At 53.0% G+C, this 17772-nt stretch overlaps 1 protein-coding gene across 3 annotated transcripts in view; it reads left to right on the top strand.

Moving 5' to 3' along the window:
- The window catches only part of PLXNA2 (plexin A2), a 182370-nt gene that overhangs the window by 19514 nt on the left and 145084 nt on the right, over window positions 1-17772 (top strand). For all 3 annotated transcript variants that reach the window (XM_064471865.1, XM_064471864.1, XM_064471866.1), the window contains 2 exons: window positions 10827-12081; window positions 13698-13880. In XM_064471865.1, coding sequence (XP_064327935.1) covers window positions 10894-12081; window positions 13698-13880 — 1371 coding nt within the window. In that variant the 5' untranslated portion in view covers window positions 10827-10893. The remainder of the gene's footprint in view (window positions 1-10826; window positions 12082-13697; window positions 13881-17772) is intronic.

Below are 17772 nucleotides of genomic sequence, written 5' to 3'. Positions count from 1 at the left end.
AACAATCCTGAAGAATCTGAGATAAATGTATTGTGGATCTGGGAAACCAATTGAACACGTGAAAGTGTTCAATTCCTACAACCTGTGCTGGTTCTCGCACGTTGCTTTGCTCCGCTGTATTTTGTAGAGCAAACTCGTTTGCGGCTGCAGCCTTCCCGTGGTGTGCCAAAGTTTTGGTGAAGTCCTAAGGCAAATTCGGCTGTAACTTCTCCCCTTTTAGATCCTCTGTATGTTTTATGGAATCAAGGAAATTTCATTATCGGTTCTTAATCCATCAGCCCCTCGGTGACGCATCTGGTCAGGGGTGATGAGGTGGCGTCACTCCACGTGGGTCAGGGGTGCTGGTCCGTGCTCAGGGACCTCCAATGCCCCAGTGCTGCCCTGGGAGGTGGCAGCAGCAGGGATGGGGACCACTGCCGTGCTGGGACGGGGCCAGCGTGAGACAGCTTCCACGGGAATGTTGAATTAAAGGGTGTGCGAGGAGCTCTCCAAGCAGGCAGGCTTGCTGCATTCCTGTGAAATATGGCCTTACAAGTCCTTGAAGGATTTATTGTTTTCCGGGCACTGCTGGATCCAGTCCGATAGGCTGGATATAGGAAGGAAATGACTCAGTTGCTCTACAGACAAGTGCAGCTTTGAAATTCAAAGAGGCAGGAGACAGCTGAGAGGCTCCAAGTCATTCCCATCGGGAGCCGGGTCCTTGTGTGTCTGTTATTCTTTGTGCACAACACTTGGGGGTTGTGGCCGGGCCGGGGCAGCGAGTGGGGAGGGAGGAGGTCACGTTGTGACCCAGCCGATGCCTCTAAACCCCTCTGGTGTGAGGATGGCACGGGAGAGCAGGTGACGGCAAGTGAAGCTGGGGCCGGCGGAGGGGAGAGGGCTGCGAGGCCAGGCTGCGGTGGTGGGAGCAGCTGCCGGGCTCCGCGCCCGCCCGACCATTGCCAATCGATTGCTGCGCCGGGGCCACGGCGCGGGACAGAGCTTGCAGCGCCGCGACGGCTTCCAGGCTTTGAGTCACGTTGCCCACCCACAACAGGGTGGAGAAGCGCGGTGGGTCGCTGCGGATGAGCCGTGCGAGGCGTTGGGGTGCTCTGGCTCCCGTATCTCCTTTCCTCTTGGCCGTGTTGTAGGGACCCCAGGGTCCCTGGCGTTTGCGCTCTGGTCTGAGGTACACAGGGATCTGCCACAGCAAGTGGAGAGGTGTTAATGATTTTGCAAGATAAGCTCAGGATTTTAGGGCCTTTTACCCATCAAGGTGTCCAGTCCCTCTTTAGCCTCGTGGTGCAACTTCTGGCTGATGTCAGATGTGGATGTAAGCAGATGCTTTCTCCATCCGATTATCAGCTTGGTTAGAGAGAGAGAGAAGTTTTTAAATGACAGAAAGATCCTTAGCAAAGAAACAAGAGTTAGTGTTAAAAATAAAGAAAACAAGACAGCCTGTTTCATCTAAACAGAAGGGTTATTAAACAGGCTTGAATTAATCAGTGATCTGCCAGAGCTCTGAAATTGAAAAGCAGGGCAGAGGAGCATGGAGCTGGTGAGTGGGAAGAAGCCGCTTTCTCGGGTAGACATTGATGTCCAAATGTTGTAGGAGAGATGATGTTCAGTTGATGGTGGAACGGAGCTGAGATCGCTCCAGGCTTTGAGGTCCTTGGCTGGAGCTCAGCGCAAGGCTGGGGGCACCTGGCTGCCAACACAGGGAGCCCCCCGGGCGCTGATGCACAAGACCCCCTGGGATCCTGCCAGCCCCCAGCCACCGCGCCTGTGGCTGCGAGCTCTGTGATGGTCGCTGCTTGCCACGCTCAGTGAAGCAGGCTGGGCAGGGGATGAAGATGCTTCACGTTTCCCAGGATTCAGGCACCTCGAAGCTCTTTCAAAAACCGCATCAAGCACCCCAGTGATGCACTTAAAAGGGCAGAGAACCCTGTGTAAGGAGGCTTCGAGAGGTAAAGGCACTTCCTTCGTGTCATTGATAAAGCCGGTGTTGATTGCAGTTCATAGCACATACTTCCACTAAGACAGGCCTGACGAGGGCTGGTTAATGGTCCCTGAAGGGTTCTTCAGTGCTGTGTGGCGCTCTCCTGCATCAACCTGTCTGCTTCAGTTTTCTTGTTAATTTAAGGGCTTTTTCAGTGGTATTCTGCTTTTCCAAATCCTCCTGATCCTACAGTGGTACCTGGATGATAATTTCTTCCACTTCTGCGGTGGGAATGCCAGCACTGTGACTGGCAGCTGACATCCAGAGCGAAGCAGTGACACGACGGCGCTGGCCGCGCAGCAGGACTAAACCTCTCCTTTTGCGTCTTTCTCCCCTTCTCATCCCGCCGGCTCCTGCCCCGGTTTGGCGCCGTACCAGCCCTGCCCTCCCGGTGCGATGGGGGAAGGCGCGGTGACGGACACCACCATGCAGGGTTGACTCGGCGGTTATCGCTGGTGGTGCTTGTATCTGGAAAGCTAATCCCGTTCGGGGCACGTGGAGCATCCCAACCAGTAAACACCTCTTGACTGGGGAAACGTGCCTGAATGCGCACGCAGGCGGTGGCGTGGCCTTAATAATTTCAGTGCTGCTGGCTGAGTGAAATCTATAGCTGCACAGTTGGGGATTCAGCATCTCAGAACCTAATTTTAACAAATGTACAATTTCCTGGTTTACTTAGGTAACAGCACTGTGGCTACTGTGTAAATACATCTGGCTGCCGTAGGGAGTGTTGGGGATAACGAACACCGCTCGCTGTACGGGGCTGGCACAGCCAAAGGATTTCTGTTTCAGGATTTCTGTTTAATGGAGTGGCTGGGGACCCATTTAATTTGAAGCTGGGGTTCTTCACTTGCCTGTGGTGCACTTGGAGTGAGGCCAGGAGAAGCTGCTGCTTATTTTTCTCCTCCAGTTCGGTGGCCGCTCTGTGATCTTCCCTTGTGCTGCACTGTAATATTCTCTTGTAATAAACTGCAGCTGGATGTCACCTGGGGAGAGTGTGCTGGGCTGAGGCTCAGGAGATAAAACTCCTTGCTTTGCCGCTGGGACCTTTTGACTAGCCGTGGGCAAATCATTTGATCGTTTAATCTGCTTGCACCTAAGGTCACCATCCATTAAATTCTATTTTGTTGGGAATAAAGTCCATGAATAATCAAATGATGTTCAGGTGCACTAGTGAAGAGGGGTGGATAAACCTCAGTCCGTCGGAACTCGGGTAGGAGCTAGAAAAAGCCCTTTTTAAAAGGGACGTACTGACCTAGGTTGCCTGGAGGGGTTGTGGACTCTCTTTCTGGAAGTCCTTAAGGATGGTTTAGAGAGACATCTCTTGAATTATGATTATAGCTGGTCCCTGCAGCAGGAGACTGGATTAAAGACTCGCAACTTTCTGGCCACAAATTTGTATGATTTAATGTTATCCAAAGCCATTGACCTGTTTACACAGGTTTGGATGAAACTGAGACTTCCCAAAACTTGAATAAATCAGCTACGAAACTTAAGAAGTGTTAGATTTTCCCTGTGTGTCATACTTCAAGGCAACCAGGAAAATAAGGGTCTGTTTTGCTCCGCGCTCCCGTGCGTGGTGCTGTCGCCAGCCTTGGGTCTGTCCTCGGGGACTGCATGGTGAATAAAGTCCTCTTTTCCCAGCACCTCTCTTGATGCAAGGTAATTTATAAGCTATTTCACAGCAGTGTACTTGAAGCTCAATAGCTGCCAGCTGGGGTTTCTCAGATAGCAGGTGTCAAGTATCAGTACAGGGAAAGAAAAAGGTGTCTAATTTCTGCCACCTAGGTGTCCTAGGTTGATTATGAATTTTTCTGGACATATTTTGGGGTTGGTAGGTTAAATGTCTCCAGCTGCAGTGCACAGCTGGGTGTAAGCCATGCCAGAGCCACAGCTGCGGCCCTGCTTTAGGTTTGCCAGAGGAGCCAGTGCTCCCTTGGAGGTGGTGATCATTTTGTCGGTGTTACAGAAATGCCTCCTTGCTCTGTCGCGGAGATGTTTCAGCGTCCTTGGGTCCCAGAGGTAGCCATGCCCACGTTTGCTTGTCACCAGTGTCGGGGAGGGTAGTCCTGCTCTGCTGAACAATCTCTGCTCAAAGGGGTTATGAACAGAGGCGCACCGAGAAGCGCGAAACCGGTCCCTTACACATACTTTACTACAGCAGCTTGTGCCTGGTAACTCCCTTTTGAGTCTTCCATCGATTGTCTGACTGCCTCATGTATGAGGGCGTTATTCCCATTTCACAGGTGGAACAACTGAGTCAGAGTAACACAACTTGTCAGTGTCTATTCAGCAAGTCTGGGACAAAGCCAGGAGTAACATCAGGGCAGGGTGCTGCGCCGTGCTCTCCAAAATGCAGTTGCAAAGACGAGGCTTACAGCAGGTCTCTCCCTGGGATTTTCTGTTTCTCTTTACGCCAGACTCGTTGGGATGTGTGTGCTCAAGAGGGAGATGGCGGGGAGAGGTGGCTTATCCGGTATGCATTGTATAAACAATATCCGAAGTCTGGACAATATGAGCAAATTTTGTGCATAATTCATGCAATCGTGTTTGTTATCAGGGAAATGCCTTTTCATGGCTGGGTTTCGTTCTTCCCCTCCTCTTCCTTGTCCCTGGGCTGGAGGAAGCAATAATCACAATACTGTATTTTGCCCTCTTAACTCTTTCTCAGAAAGCTGACGAGCCCGTCAAATACCATCCCCGTGAATAAGCAGCTCTGGGGAAGGGGGGACGCAGCTCCCGGCGCGGTTCCTGCCTGCGGCTGCCAGCACAGCCCTGCGGAGCGGGGACGGGCGCTGCCAAGGGGCAGCGAAGCAGAAGGGTGAGGGAGAAAGGTGGTTTTTCAGCCTGATACCCAAAGGGTTCAGTGTCGCATGTTATGCTTTAGGAAAGGCTTGGTATTCATAGTCCCTGTGGTTCAGTAACCTCTGCAGAAACCTCGGGCCCGCTGCCAGGCACCTTGCTGGTGATTTACAGCTTGCTTTTATCATGGTTGGAGTCAAAATACTCTTAAAAAAAAAAATATGTAAAAGGTGCCAGGAGCCCTCCTCGTTGTTTTGTATTGCAAAACTGTAATTACTTCATATCAAGCTGTCAGTAACTTCGGTTGGTGTCAAACTCTGAAGGAAATGATTGCGCTGGCTGTTTTGCGCTACCTGGGTCTAAACCGCCGTTGCCGCACCTTGGCGCTTCCTCTTCCTCGGCGCTGCCGCCGCGGTGCGCGATGGGCGCGGAGGCTCCCGGCAGCCCTGCTCTGGGGTGCCTGGGAAAATCCGCCGCCTGGGGCTCGAGCCTGCCGAGGCTTCTCTTGCTGGAGAAAGAGGCGAAGGCACTGAGAGCAGGGAAGGGGTTGAGGGAGCGGGTGTGCAGGTTTCTGCTGGGTAAGGGGGGCATTCAGCGGTGTGGGGCTCGTCTGGCTTCTGCGGCTCGGCCGAGGAGGCAGGACTGAGACCCGCACCTCCGACCTGGGCTGGAGAGGTCCCAGAGCTCAGAGATGCCTAGATCAGGCAGTTTGGCTCAAAACTTTTGTCTAATTAAAACCCTATTAATTATTTTAAGGTTTTCGTCCATGGCTGACGAATGTGTCCTGAATATCGCTTCTTCAAAGGGGTTAAATAACTACGGCAGCTTTAACAGTTGGAAATGTTTCATAGAAAAATTCCTGATGGGCTCCTGGAGGGATGCAGACCCAGCACGCCTGTTATCACTTGCTAAGAAGAGATGGCCAAGCTCTTGGCTTTTTCCCCTCGTTCCAGTTGGCAGATATGATATGGAGCCAACGCAGAGAGAAAGGGTCAGGGTGGTGCAAGGGTGAGGTTGTTCCGAATGGTTTGTTCTTGTATTTTAGTTTATATAGTGTTGCCTGCCCTTTTGCTGACCCTTTTGATAATGCTGGGGGACTTCTGACAGCCTGCTGACCTGCAGGGGAGGTCAGCAGTACGAGCCAGCCGGTCTCTCTGCTCCTGGCCTTGCAGCAATGAATCTTATTTGACTATAAAAAGCAAAAAAGGCAGAATCCACCCCCAGCTTAGAAAGCAATCACGGGCCCGCTGTTGTCCCGCCCCCCGCAAGCTCATTTCTCAGGAGGCCTCATTCCGTGAGGCAACTCTCCAAACCCACGTGGCCTTAGGAGAATAACTGTAGTGGGTTTTATCAGCCGCTCTGGTCCCCCTTTGTGGGGTGCTCGGGGACCCCCGCGGCCTCTGGGCTGGGAGCGATGTGGGGCAGCCTGGCAGGAGCACGTGGTGCCCGAGCGCCGGTGCCGGGGTCGGAGCCGATGCGATTGCCGTGGCTCGGGGATGGAGTGTCCCGGGCAGGACCCAACGGAGCAGGGGTGATCGGTGAGGGCTCAGCCGTGCTGGCGTGGGGCTGCGCGTAAATCACTGCTCACGAGACCAACCCTCCTCCAAAAGAAAAGCTACCAGCACTACGAAGCAAGCGCAGCTGCCGTGCTGGTGACATCAAAATTGGTCCTTTGATCCGTCATTTTCCACAGGAGATTCTCTTTTTGTTTTTGCTTTAATTTTCCTTCTTCACCTCCCCTTTTCTTTTTTTTTTCCATGTGCGTAAAATGCCACTAATGACAAACTGTGGTGCCCATGAGTGAGTGACAGCTGAAATAAGAGAAATGACTAATCAGGCCTCCTGAAGCCCTGTCGCACGGAGATTAAATGAGCCCTTTTTTCTTCCCCCCCATCAATGAGAATCATGGGCATTTGAATAATAATATTATAGTCTCCATTAGGATGACAGTGAGGGAAAAAAATCGGCTCAGACCTGTGATTATTCCTTCAATCTAATAATTATTTAAATACCAGATAACTCCTTTCAGCCTAATTGAGGCCTTTCAGCTGCTTAGGTTTATATTGTGTCCCTGAATTTACTCTCTCTTTCACCTTGCGTTACTAATAGCTTCAGATTGCTTTTAAGGCCATATTTTAAACTCGCTTCCAAAAAAGAGAAAAAATGAATGGTCAAATAGTATTAAGGATCAGAGTTAAAATCGCTCACTCTCCTCTTTCCCTGGTGTTTAACTCCCCAGCTGTTCCCAGCCGTCCCCAAACTCCGCTGTAGGGCATGCGATGGGTTTCTGTTGGTGTTTGATGTCTGTATCACTGAACGCTGCTTAATCAGCGTCCTGCGCCCACGCGTTGCCCCCCTGCACGCCCACCCCGGCCCTGGGGTAGTGGGGAGCCGGCCGGAGCGGCTCCCAAGGGGGCTGACACGGAGCCGGGGATGGATCACCGTCCCCTGGTTCGTGCGGGTAGGATGTCAGTTCACGGCCATGCTCTGTCACCTTCAAATAATGTTTGAAAGCACCGGTTCTTCTTCCTGGATGATCTCTCTTGCCTTTGGCAGTGACTGTTCACAAACACGCCGCAAAACCTGCACTGTAAGGCACCGCAGAGGAGTTAGGCTTCAGCCGACAGCGCTGCTGCACGGCAGCTCCAGCCTGGCTCTGGCTGTTGTACTGTCCCCGAACGAAAACGTTGCTGGAAAAGATGTAAAACTGCTGTGGTTCAAGTGAAGAGTTTCTGTCTCTTCATACGTATGTCCCATACGTATATACGTGTATAAAATTTAATTATGCAAATCTATTGCTTTCTAGCTTGCCCTGTTCTTTTCTGACTTTGCAATGGAACAACTTTTTTTAAAAATTGGAAAGCGGCTGAGCAGGAAAACTGTTGTGCACTGAGATTTACAGCGGAGCCTCCCCATTCTCTGCCGAATCTATTTCACTTTCTGGACTTCCCTTGAACCAGAACCCTCTGCTCCAGAAGCATCTCCTCAGGGAATGGGAAGCTGAGGTAGGCTTTATATCTGGGCTCCTGTTAGCGAGGGATGCTTTGGCCTCGGAGGAGAGCCCCTTTGCGCTGCCCAGGGCAGAACCTGCTTCCTCTGTCCCTTCGGCGCTGCAGCCACCACCTCCGTGCCCTCCCCGAGGGGAGCTGGGCTGCTGTGTCTGAGCGCTTGAGGTTTCGCTGATCTAGGGGTGCTCAGCCGCTCTGCGGGACTCCCGTGCCTGCAGCTCTCGCGCCAGCTTCCTTGGGCTCCACTTGAGCTCCTCCACAGCATGGAGTTCCCTGTGCGCTTGCAAGGAGGCACCGCGCTGCTGGCTGGTACCTCCCTGCCAGTGATGCCTTGGGCTGCGCTGCCGCGTTATCCGAGAGCAAAGCTGCTCTGAGATCCCGGCGCCTGCCGTGGGTCAGCAGCAGCCCTTGGGTGGGCGGGCAGCATGGAGAGCCTTCCTCTGAGCAGATCCTCGCTTCGATTTGTGCCATTTTTGAAAGATTCTCAATTCAGAGAACATTTTTGAGATGTTCAGTCGGGAATTTAATGAGAAGAGCCGGGGAGGTCACCCTGGTGCTGTTGTGGCACGTTCGGGTCCGCAGTGCGGGCGGCTGCTTTCTGCCACAATCATCCAAACAATAATAAGAATGCAGCAGCGTCTGCGTCGTAGCTGGGAGAGAGAGAAACTGCTTCAGCCAAAGGTGGAAATTAAGAGACTGGAAATAAGAACCAAGCAGCCGGGGAAATGTATCCCTGAGCAGAATGAGAAACCCATTACCGCTCTCTTTCTCCTGTCTTGTCAGCGACACCGAGACGTGCAGCCCAGGGACAGAGCTCCTTTGTCACCTTTCAGAAACACCCGTCTCCAGCTCCCGGTGTTAACAAGCCTAAAGAGTGGCCATTCGGTGACACTCGCTTATGAGCTTAGCGTAGGTTTTCAGCAGTGTGAATTATTTTAAATACCAAAACGGAGATCAGCATCAATCAAATCAGTGCTGCCCGCAGGTGAGGACAGCTGAGCATGGGCTGCACTAGGGAGCAGCCTCCTGCCTCCCTGCAGGGGAGAAGAGCCACATTTGCAAAGAATGCAAATTTCTCCCTGGTGTGTGTGCTTGGGGCTTGGACAGCCGTGGAGGGCGGTGTCGGAACCTCGGTGCGGAGAAGGCAGGTGGTTCATCCTCAGCCTCTTACCAGAGCTGGTGTGACCCTGTGGTGCTGTGAGATGCTGGAGAACATCTTTCCCCAAGGCAGGCTGAAATGGTTCCTTTGATCATCCAGCCTGGAACGTGTCAGGAATGCGTAATTTTGGATAAAGGAGAACTTTGATGGTTTTCTGAATCCAGGCAGTCGGACACATCTGTGGTGATGAGCAAGGCTGAGGCCAGGCCAGGAGCACAAGTCATGGTCGGGTCTGGAGATGTTGTCATCTCCAGATGGGACACAATTCAGTGACCTCCAGGCGTGTGTGTGTGACAAGGGAGGAACAGAGGCTGGTGCGGGGATGCTCTCGGGGCCCTTGCGTGGTGCCCGCCTCGAAGCGTTGTTCTGCTGGCCCCACGGCTCCTCTGAGCCGGGTCCTCAGCTCAGGGCCCTGCTGAGCTGGCCTTGCAGTGTGCTCGGCTGGCATCGCTTCCAGCTGCTTTGCAGGAGCCTGAGGCGGTGCTGGAAGTCTGGGGCTGAGCTGGGAACTGAGCTGACACCTCCTGCGTGGGATGGTCCAAGGTGGAGCCCCCCTTAGATGAGGCAGGCATAGAAATACATGGATTTGGATTGTCTTTAGTGTTCATGTTTTTGCTGGGGGAGTCTGCCGTCTTAGCAGAGGCGCTAGGTGATGAGGCGGAGCAGGCAGAGGCTTCTAAGGGTGCTCTTCAACAGCTACCGTGTCCGCATGTGTGTGCATGCTGCCCGGAGGGGGGGAGAGCTCTGATGTAAACGTGCCTCATTCAGCTGGAGCCTCTCCCAGGCGAGCGCCCGTTTCCTAAGGAAATTCCAGCCTGGTGATCCAGCCTGACAGCCGTGAGCTGGGAGGATGGGGCAGGGCGTCAGCGGGGCTCCAGCCCTCCCTCAGGCTTGAATGAGGTCTAGGTGCTTTGGGACCATCCACAAAAACAAAACAATCAAACCTGTCTGTCTTTCACACCTCGTTTCCACATGGATTTTGGCCAGGCTCCAGCTCGCGTCTTACCTCACCTTGTCCGAATGGGTGAAAACATGTCAGTGGAAGGAGACTCTACTTCTGACTGGTATCCACAGAGCTATCAGGAGGGGTGTATGGGCAATTTGGTTGGCATCGGGTCTTCCGGACCCAGTGTCCAAGCTGTCACTTTGTGTAGGTTTTAATTATCGCCTGGAAGTTTTGTTAGAGCAGGAGGTTTGTCCGGGGCTCCCACCCTGTTAGCCTCCCCCCTGCACGTGGTGCTGCTGGCAGTGTTTGGTTGCGGATCTAACCATGTGCCCCCACCCCAGCGGCAGCTGCTTTTCAGCAGCAAAGTACCTTGTGAAGGCTGTGAGAGGTTTGTGCCTGAAAAGCACCTGCAGGGGTACTTCTGGCTCTGGGGAGGGGTGGAGGGGAGATGCTGGCAGCTTTGGTCTGTGTGTGCTCAGTGAACTTGCCTGCATGAGACTCCTTCCTCAGGTTTCCAAATTAAATCATAGCGGCTTTAAAGGTAGAAAACACCTCTTATTTCCTCTGCTTCTAACAACATACCCTGCAGGAGACATCCTTTTAGCCAAGATTGCAGATTGATGGTTGGGTGTGTGAGCTGCGGGCTTTGTCTTGGGCTGAAGCTGATTATCCCCTCCCATGGCTGAGCAGAGTACATTATAAACAGCTAAACCACGTAACAAATTAACACACAGAGGCTGAACCAAGTGGTGAAACGTCAAGCCTGAACTGTTTACCAATAAGTTAGGAGACCTGCTTAATTCTTGTTGGGCTCAGAGACATCTTCACATTATCTCAAGGACTGTGTAATTAGAAAGCCTCCTTTGAATTTTATCTGCAGAGCGTGTTGGTTCTAATCCTTTGCTCCATGTGTTTCTTTTTTTTTTTCCCCAGAACCATGTGAGGGACATTGCTGGGGCACAGGACACGCGCGGGGAACACGAAGGTTGCCTTTCCCAGGATGGATCAGAGGAAGAACTGGCCTCGGGTACCAGACTCCGATGGCTGGTCGGTGGCTTTGCTCTGTCTCTTCCTGGCATCGCTCGCCCGAAATGTGTCCAGCAATGCCTTGTTCAGCACTTTCCACTCTGAGAACCGGGACTGGACGTTCAACCACCTGACTGTCCACCAAGGCACTGGAGCAGTCTATGTTGGAGCTATCAACAGGGTTTACAAGCTTTCGGGTAACCTGACCATTTTGGTGGCTCATAAAACTGGTCCTGAGGAGGACAATAAATCCTGCTACCCACCCCTCATCGTCCAGCCATGCAGCGAGATACTCACCCTCACCAACAACGTCAACAAGCTGCTGATCATTGACTACTCTGAGAACCGGCTGCTGGCTTGTGGCAGCCTCTACCAGGGGGTCTGCAAGCTGCTGCGCCTGGATGACCTCTTCATCTTGGTAGAGCCCTCACACAAAAAGGAGCACTACCTCTCCAGCGTCAACAAGACGGGCACGATGTATGGCGTGATCGTGCGCTCGGAAGGTGAAGATGGGAAGCTCTTCATTGGCACGGCGGTGGATGGGAAGCAGGATTATTTCCCCACCCTTTCCAGCCGAAAACTTCCTCGGGACCCAGAGTCGTCAGCAATGTTGGATTATGAGCTCCACAGTGACTTTGTCTCATCCCTCATCAAAATCCCCTCAGATACCTTGGCCCTTGTTTCACACTTCGACATCTTCTACATCTATGGTTTTGCCAGTGGCAACTTTGTCTATTTTTTGACTGTCCAGCCAGAGACCCCAGAGGGTGTCTCCATCAACTCCGCCAGCGATCTCTTTTACACGTCTCGCATCGTCCGTCTTTGCAAGGACGACCCCAAGTTCCACTCCTATGTCTCTCTGCCCTTTGGCTGTGTCAAAGGGGACACAGAGTACCGCCTCCTGCAAGCCGCGTACCTCTCCAAGCCAGGAGATGTGCTGGCCAAGTCCCTCAATATCACAGCTGAGGAGGACGTCCTCTTTGCCATTTTCTCCAAGGGACAGAAGCAGTACCATCAGCCACCCGACGACTCCGCGCTCTGCGTCTTCCCCATTCGCGCTGTCAACGCTCAGATCAAGGACCGCCTGCAGTCCTGCTACCAGGGGGAAGGAAACCTGGAGCTCAACTGGCTGCTGGGGAAAGACGTCCAGTGCACGAAAGCGGTAAGGATGCTCCAGCTGCTGGCCATGGTAGCCCTCAAGAACCGGTATCGGTGCCTGGCCCTATGGCACGTGAGCTTGCAGAATAGGATGAAACCTTCCTGTGCCTTGGTTTCCCTGAACACCAAACAGGCATAGTAATCCTTTTCCTCTTTAATCTCTGTTGTTATCAGACAGTGATGACAAAGAAAGGAAGGGGTAGCATTAAGGTAGATGAATAAAGGTGTGCAACTTGCTGGAGGTGTTTGTTGCTCCCAGCCTGGGCCTCTGGAAGCTGGAGGAAGGCTCTTGCCCTTCCCTGAGCAGGAGGGTGGTATCAACAAGCTAACAAGATAAATACAAATGACGGTTGTGTCTTTCGTACTTCTATTCAGCTGATTTCTTTAATCTTGATTCACATGCAGATTGTTCCTGGGCTGACTTGGGGATCCCTGGGGCCTTTTTTTGCCAAGCATATTAAGTTTGGCTGCTGGAAAGAGAGAAACGTGGGTTAAATGAAATTAAATGAAAGAAGGAAGGTGAAGAGAAGCTTGAGTGCTGGCTTGCACGGGGGAGAGTCATCCCATTGCAGTTGCAACTAGATGTGCCTGAGCATTTGGTGGTTAATGTCCCTTGTGGAAAATAAGTGGATTGAGTGTGATGGCGAGTGGCCACCCATGTCACCACCCCGCTGCCTATGCCATGTAGGAATTCACTCGAGCAATCTCAGCTGATACAGCTTAATAATACTCAGCTGTCAGCAGAATGATTTTGCTTCACTGGTGTCCCAGGGAGAAGCCAGTGTCCGTATTTGCTGAGCTGTAGAAGGGAAACTGAGGCACACGAGGTGGTTTGTAGGAGAGCGCACAGCTGGGCAGTGGAAGGAGCAAGAGTGCATCTTCCTACTTAGCACGCGGGTGGCTTTATGTTGCCAGAGCCCGTTCCCTGTGTGATCACCCACTTTGCCAGGGCAGCCAGGCTGGTGCTTTCCACCAGCCCCATGTTCACGTGGGGAAGGTTTAACGCCGCTCTGGAGCGGGATTGTTTGTGCCAGATGGAGGTGGCCGCTCCCAACAGGAGCGAACAGCAGCATCCTCTCCCCTCTCCTGGTGTGGGATCAGTCGCATCCAGCTGTCCTCTGGCCGGTGTCTGACCCGAGCCTGTCCCACCCCATGCACGGCAGTGCCGGCACTGCTGTGAGCCGTCAGCAGCAGGGCTCGTATGGCCTTCAAGGGAAGCCTTTGCTGATGTGGGGGTGCTGAGCACCTTTCTGCTTATGCTACTTGGCACCTCTGGAAATTGGGTCGAGGGGAGGTGAAATGAGTGGAGGAGAGAGCTCCTGCATAGCCCTGTGGTGGGACTAAACCCATGAGAAACCGAGTAGATGTAGAAAACGAGTGGGAGCGTCTATTGGACTTAGGGTTCCTCCTCGGTCCTGACCAAACGCATGTTGGAGCAGCTGCAGCGTCTTGGCCTCGGGCGGCGGAGGGAACAAGCCGTTGCGGAAGGCGGCTGAAGCTGGCAGGGTCCCTGCGCGGGGGGTTGCATGATGGTGGCTCCCACCCGTGTGAGCCTGGCTCTGTGGGGCTGCCCCCTGCTTTACATTTCACTCACAGCTGCCCAAAACCTCCTCTTTCCAGCCAGTCCCCATTGATGACAATTTCTGCGGCCTTGACATCAACCAGCCCCTGGGAGGCTCGATGCCGGTGGACGGAGTGACGCTCTTCACCTCGAGCCGGGACCGCATGACTTCTGTTGCTTCCTACGTCTACAACGGCTACAGCGTGGTGTTCGTGGGGACTAAGACTGGCAAGCTGAAGAAGGTAAGCTTATTTCCATGGCTTCAGAGAGCCAGGATCCATTTCTCATCTCTCTCGGGAGTCTCTGATGTGTGTAGCTGCTGCTGTGCCTTACGGATATTTCCCAGCATGAAACTGGGAGCCAGTCAGGAGCAAAAATCACAGGATTTTGGTCACAAAGAGCCTTGCGTTGGTGAGGCAATGTTCATCCATCAGCACTGTTAGTACAAAGCAGTGTTGCTGTGGTTTCTTTTGAAGCGGAGAAGTACCAAGCCTTGGGAAAGGTGCAGCAGAAGCTGCTGTAGCCTGGTCCGGGAAAAGGGGCCAAAGAAAGCTACGCAGTTCCCGTTGCTCTGCAGCATGACAGCTCCAGGGCATCCCCTTGCATGGGCTGAGGGCACCTTCCTGTGCTTCCAGCCAGCGGCTGCCTTCAGCAGCAGGATAATACAGGTCTCAGCACTGTGCCAGCTCCTGCAGGCCTGTGTATTACAGCATTACCCTGTTGTTTGTTTGGGTTTTTTTTTCTTTTTGCATTTTATCATTCATTAAGCTGTGGGGTGGGTGTTTGTGGGGCTGATGCAGAAATTATCACGGCAATAATGGGCCAGTCTGATTAGAGATAAGTGAGGGGCTGGCTCGGAAGTTCTGAGTTCGAGTGAGCCTCAGGGAGCTGTATCCAAGGTCTTTCCTCCTTTTTCACACACTGATGGAAGTCTTTTGATAGTTTTGCGTTGTTTCCCAGCAATCCTTCTGCAGCTTGTGTAGAAGACCGGGAGTTAGAAAGCTTTTGGTGATGGCAAAATTGCTGATGGTGGCAGGATGTTTGGTCATGCAGAGACAGGAATGGGTTAACTTGGCTGCTCTTGGAAACCAAGCCTCAGGGCAGAGTCCTATTGCTTCTCGCTGCCTCTTGCCTCCTGCTCTTCCCTCTGACTGTTGGGTGATTGATCAGCCCTGGAGGATAACATTCCTCACCCTCCCCATCACAAACGCTGGGGCTAGTTGCCCAGGGCAAAGAGATGCTCCCGCTCGTTTCCTCCCCCAGCACAGGGGGTGGGGGGCTCGGGTGGGTTTTGAAATTGAACTGGGATTTCCCCCCCTCTGCATCTTCTGAACCGCTCATCAGTAAGTAGTGTGCAAAGGCTGGTCCAGCCCACACTCACATCAGCTGAGCTTGGTCCTCACTAGTCCTCCCTCCGGAGTTGTGTATTTAAAATGAGCGTGGAAATGGCCTTGGGGTGTGTAAGTGGAGGTGAATCCCCCCCACACCCCGTTGGTCTTTAGAGTTGGAGCTGCAGCTGGCAGCCAGCTCATCAGCCTCTGCAGAAGTCTGGTCCAGCTCCAGCAAAACCAGCCTTAGAGATTCTGCCCTGGAAACCTAAGATCCTTCAAATTAACCTAAAATAGAAATGATAGCGTTAGGTGAACCCGCTAAATGCAGACCCTGCTTCTTTGTACCAGGGAAAGAGTTAACAAATGTAATCAGCAGCAGGCTGTTAATTTTTTGTGTCCTTAAGCAGCAGGGAATTTCTTCCTCATCTATCCAGGAAGATACAAGGACAGGCAGATACTACACTTGAATGTCTGCATCATTTTAATTACATCAGTTCATTAATATTCATTCAGCACTTTACAAGTGCTGAGTAGTAGTAAATTAGGTGCCTCCCTGGTGCCTCTCAAGTGTCAGTGGGGCAATTTTGAACATGGGGGAGAGTGGGCTTGTCAAGCAGAGCCCCTCTTCTCCCTGCCCACCCCACCCGCCGTGGCACCGGGGAGCGGCGGGATTCTTCTTGCTAAATGGGTGGAAGAGGCGTCCTCGGCATATTGCACATGCATATGCTATCAAGCTTCAAGCCAGCCATGCAGCCTGGCACTGGCTGTTCGCAGTGTTTTGGGGGGGATAGGGGAGGTGCCTCATTTAGAGGCAGTTAAAGCAAACAGCTTGTGCCTGCACACTAGGTATTTACTGTCGCATCCCATGAATTATGTAGGATTACAGAAGAAGCAGCCTCTCCAGCATGGTTTAGTTCCTTGTGTTATTCTACCTCGAACACCTACCTTTCTGATGAGAAGCTGACCTGTTTGTGCCCGTCCACTTCGCTCTGTCCAGAAGTCAGGCGGCTGGGCAGGACTGGGGGAGGTGGGGAAGGAGGGCTGCGGGAATCCTTCGCGTTTTTACCTGTGTTTGAGCCAGGGGTAACTAGGCACTGAGAAAATGGGCTCACCTCCTGAGCAAATGAATTCCAGGCGTTCACTGCAGTCAGCCTTTCGTGGCATCTGCCAAGCACCCTGATTTAACACGTATCAGAGTTGTCTGCAGCTGACGAGACCTATGACTCCTGTTATCCTTAGCTGGAGCAATGACTGTCCCATCCTCCGCTGCACGGGGCTGGCAATGTTGTTCCCTCTATCTTGTGTTCCTGTCCACAACTTTAGTAAGTCTTTTCTCATTTGACATGTGGGATTATCTTTTACATGGCCTAAGAGAGGTTGCACAAAGTGTAGGAAGGAGCTTTGCATTGAACTGCGGGGCTCTTGGGAGACTCACTGCAGAGCAGGCGTTGCAGGCCTGGTGGGAAGTTAACAGGTTGTCTCCCGTTTTTGTGTGCGTTCCAAGACCAGACGTGCCTCGAAGTCAGCGAGTGCTCAGGATGCTCAGGACTGTTTCCATATCTCTTCTTCCCCATATGTGAAATGAGGATGGTAAAAATGTACACACGTCTGTAAGTGCCAGAGATTTACAGATAGACGCCTTGTCTCCTCCAGCTTGCCACCTCCAGCTTGCCACCTTGCATATCGACCTACACAATTAATGTCTGAAAGCTATGCCACACTGATTTCCTCTCCTGCAGTCGCTGATTTACTTTGGCAACAAGCTGGTGCCTCAGTCTGGGGTTTCAAAGACGACACTTTTGCGTAGCTGGAGGAAAGAAGTCAGGGCGCCAGCTCTGAAACCTTTCAAATTTGTCTGTGCTTCCCCAGTGAGAATTCATTACTGAAAGTGCGGCGTTATCTCACTGATGTCCTTCCCATTAGCTATTCACCGAACTGCCTCGTGCGACGTTCCCTAGGAGAGCGGCTGCTGCTTCAGCCTCTCTCCTCCGAAGGGCTGAATGCTGACGGTCCCCATGCCCCTGCCTGCCTGCCCAGACATCCCTGCCTGCGCTGTGCTGGTACAGCCCCGTGTTTGCCAGCTCTACCCTCTTCTCTGTTTCCTGGGTATGTCTGAACTCCTGGCTGCTGACAGGAGCAAAAAGCACTGGCTGGCGTGTAAAGGAAGAAGTTTTCTGTCTGCTCGGGAGCAACGCGGAGCCCCGTGGCGAGGCTGGCAGCTTTCCCAGGCTGAGCTCGCCGCTTGCTTTGCAGGTTTCGGAGCCCTGCGGGGTCTGGCCGGTGCGGGCAGCCTGGGCAGGTCGCCTGCGGAGTCCACGCAGCCCGGCTCTGAGTTTGGCATAGCCATGCTCTGCCGGAGGGGTGTTGGTGCCAGAGCTGCTGACAAGTAAGTCAGTAGTATCGGATAAGTCAGTTGACCATGAACTTGGCATCTTTCCTACAAGGAACCAGAGCATTTGCTGGGGTCAGGGGTTGAGCTCAGGGTCAAGGGTGTGCTTGTACCTGCTGTGGCTGCCCTGGGCTGGTCAGATGCCCCTAGTGTGGCTGGTGTCACGCGTGAGTGCGTGTCTGTCCCCGCTTACTATTGAAGGGGCTGAATCAGTGGATCTGTCCTCCATTAAAACTCAGTGCTGGAGGAGGAATTTTCTCACATAGCACCGTCATAGCCGGCTGCCTCTCGTTGCAGTCGCCTGTACACGGGGCATGCCTCGAGTGGGGGCACTCGTGGCGCGCTCAGTGCGTGTACGGTACAAAATAGCTGCACCCCCCGCGACACCCCCGCCTGCTCCCTGGCAGCCCGCGC

This window comes from Phalacrocorax carbo, chromosome 23 (genome assembly GCF_963921805.1).
Source record: "Phalacrocorax carbo chromosome 23, bPhaCar2.1, whole genome shotgun sequence".
Taxonomy (NCBI): Eukaryota; Metazoa; Chordata; class Aves; order Suliformes; family Phalacrocoracidae; genus Phalacrocorax; species Phalacrocorax carbo.
This window is presented reverse-complemented; position numbering and strand designations above follow the sequence as displayed.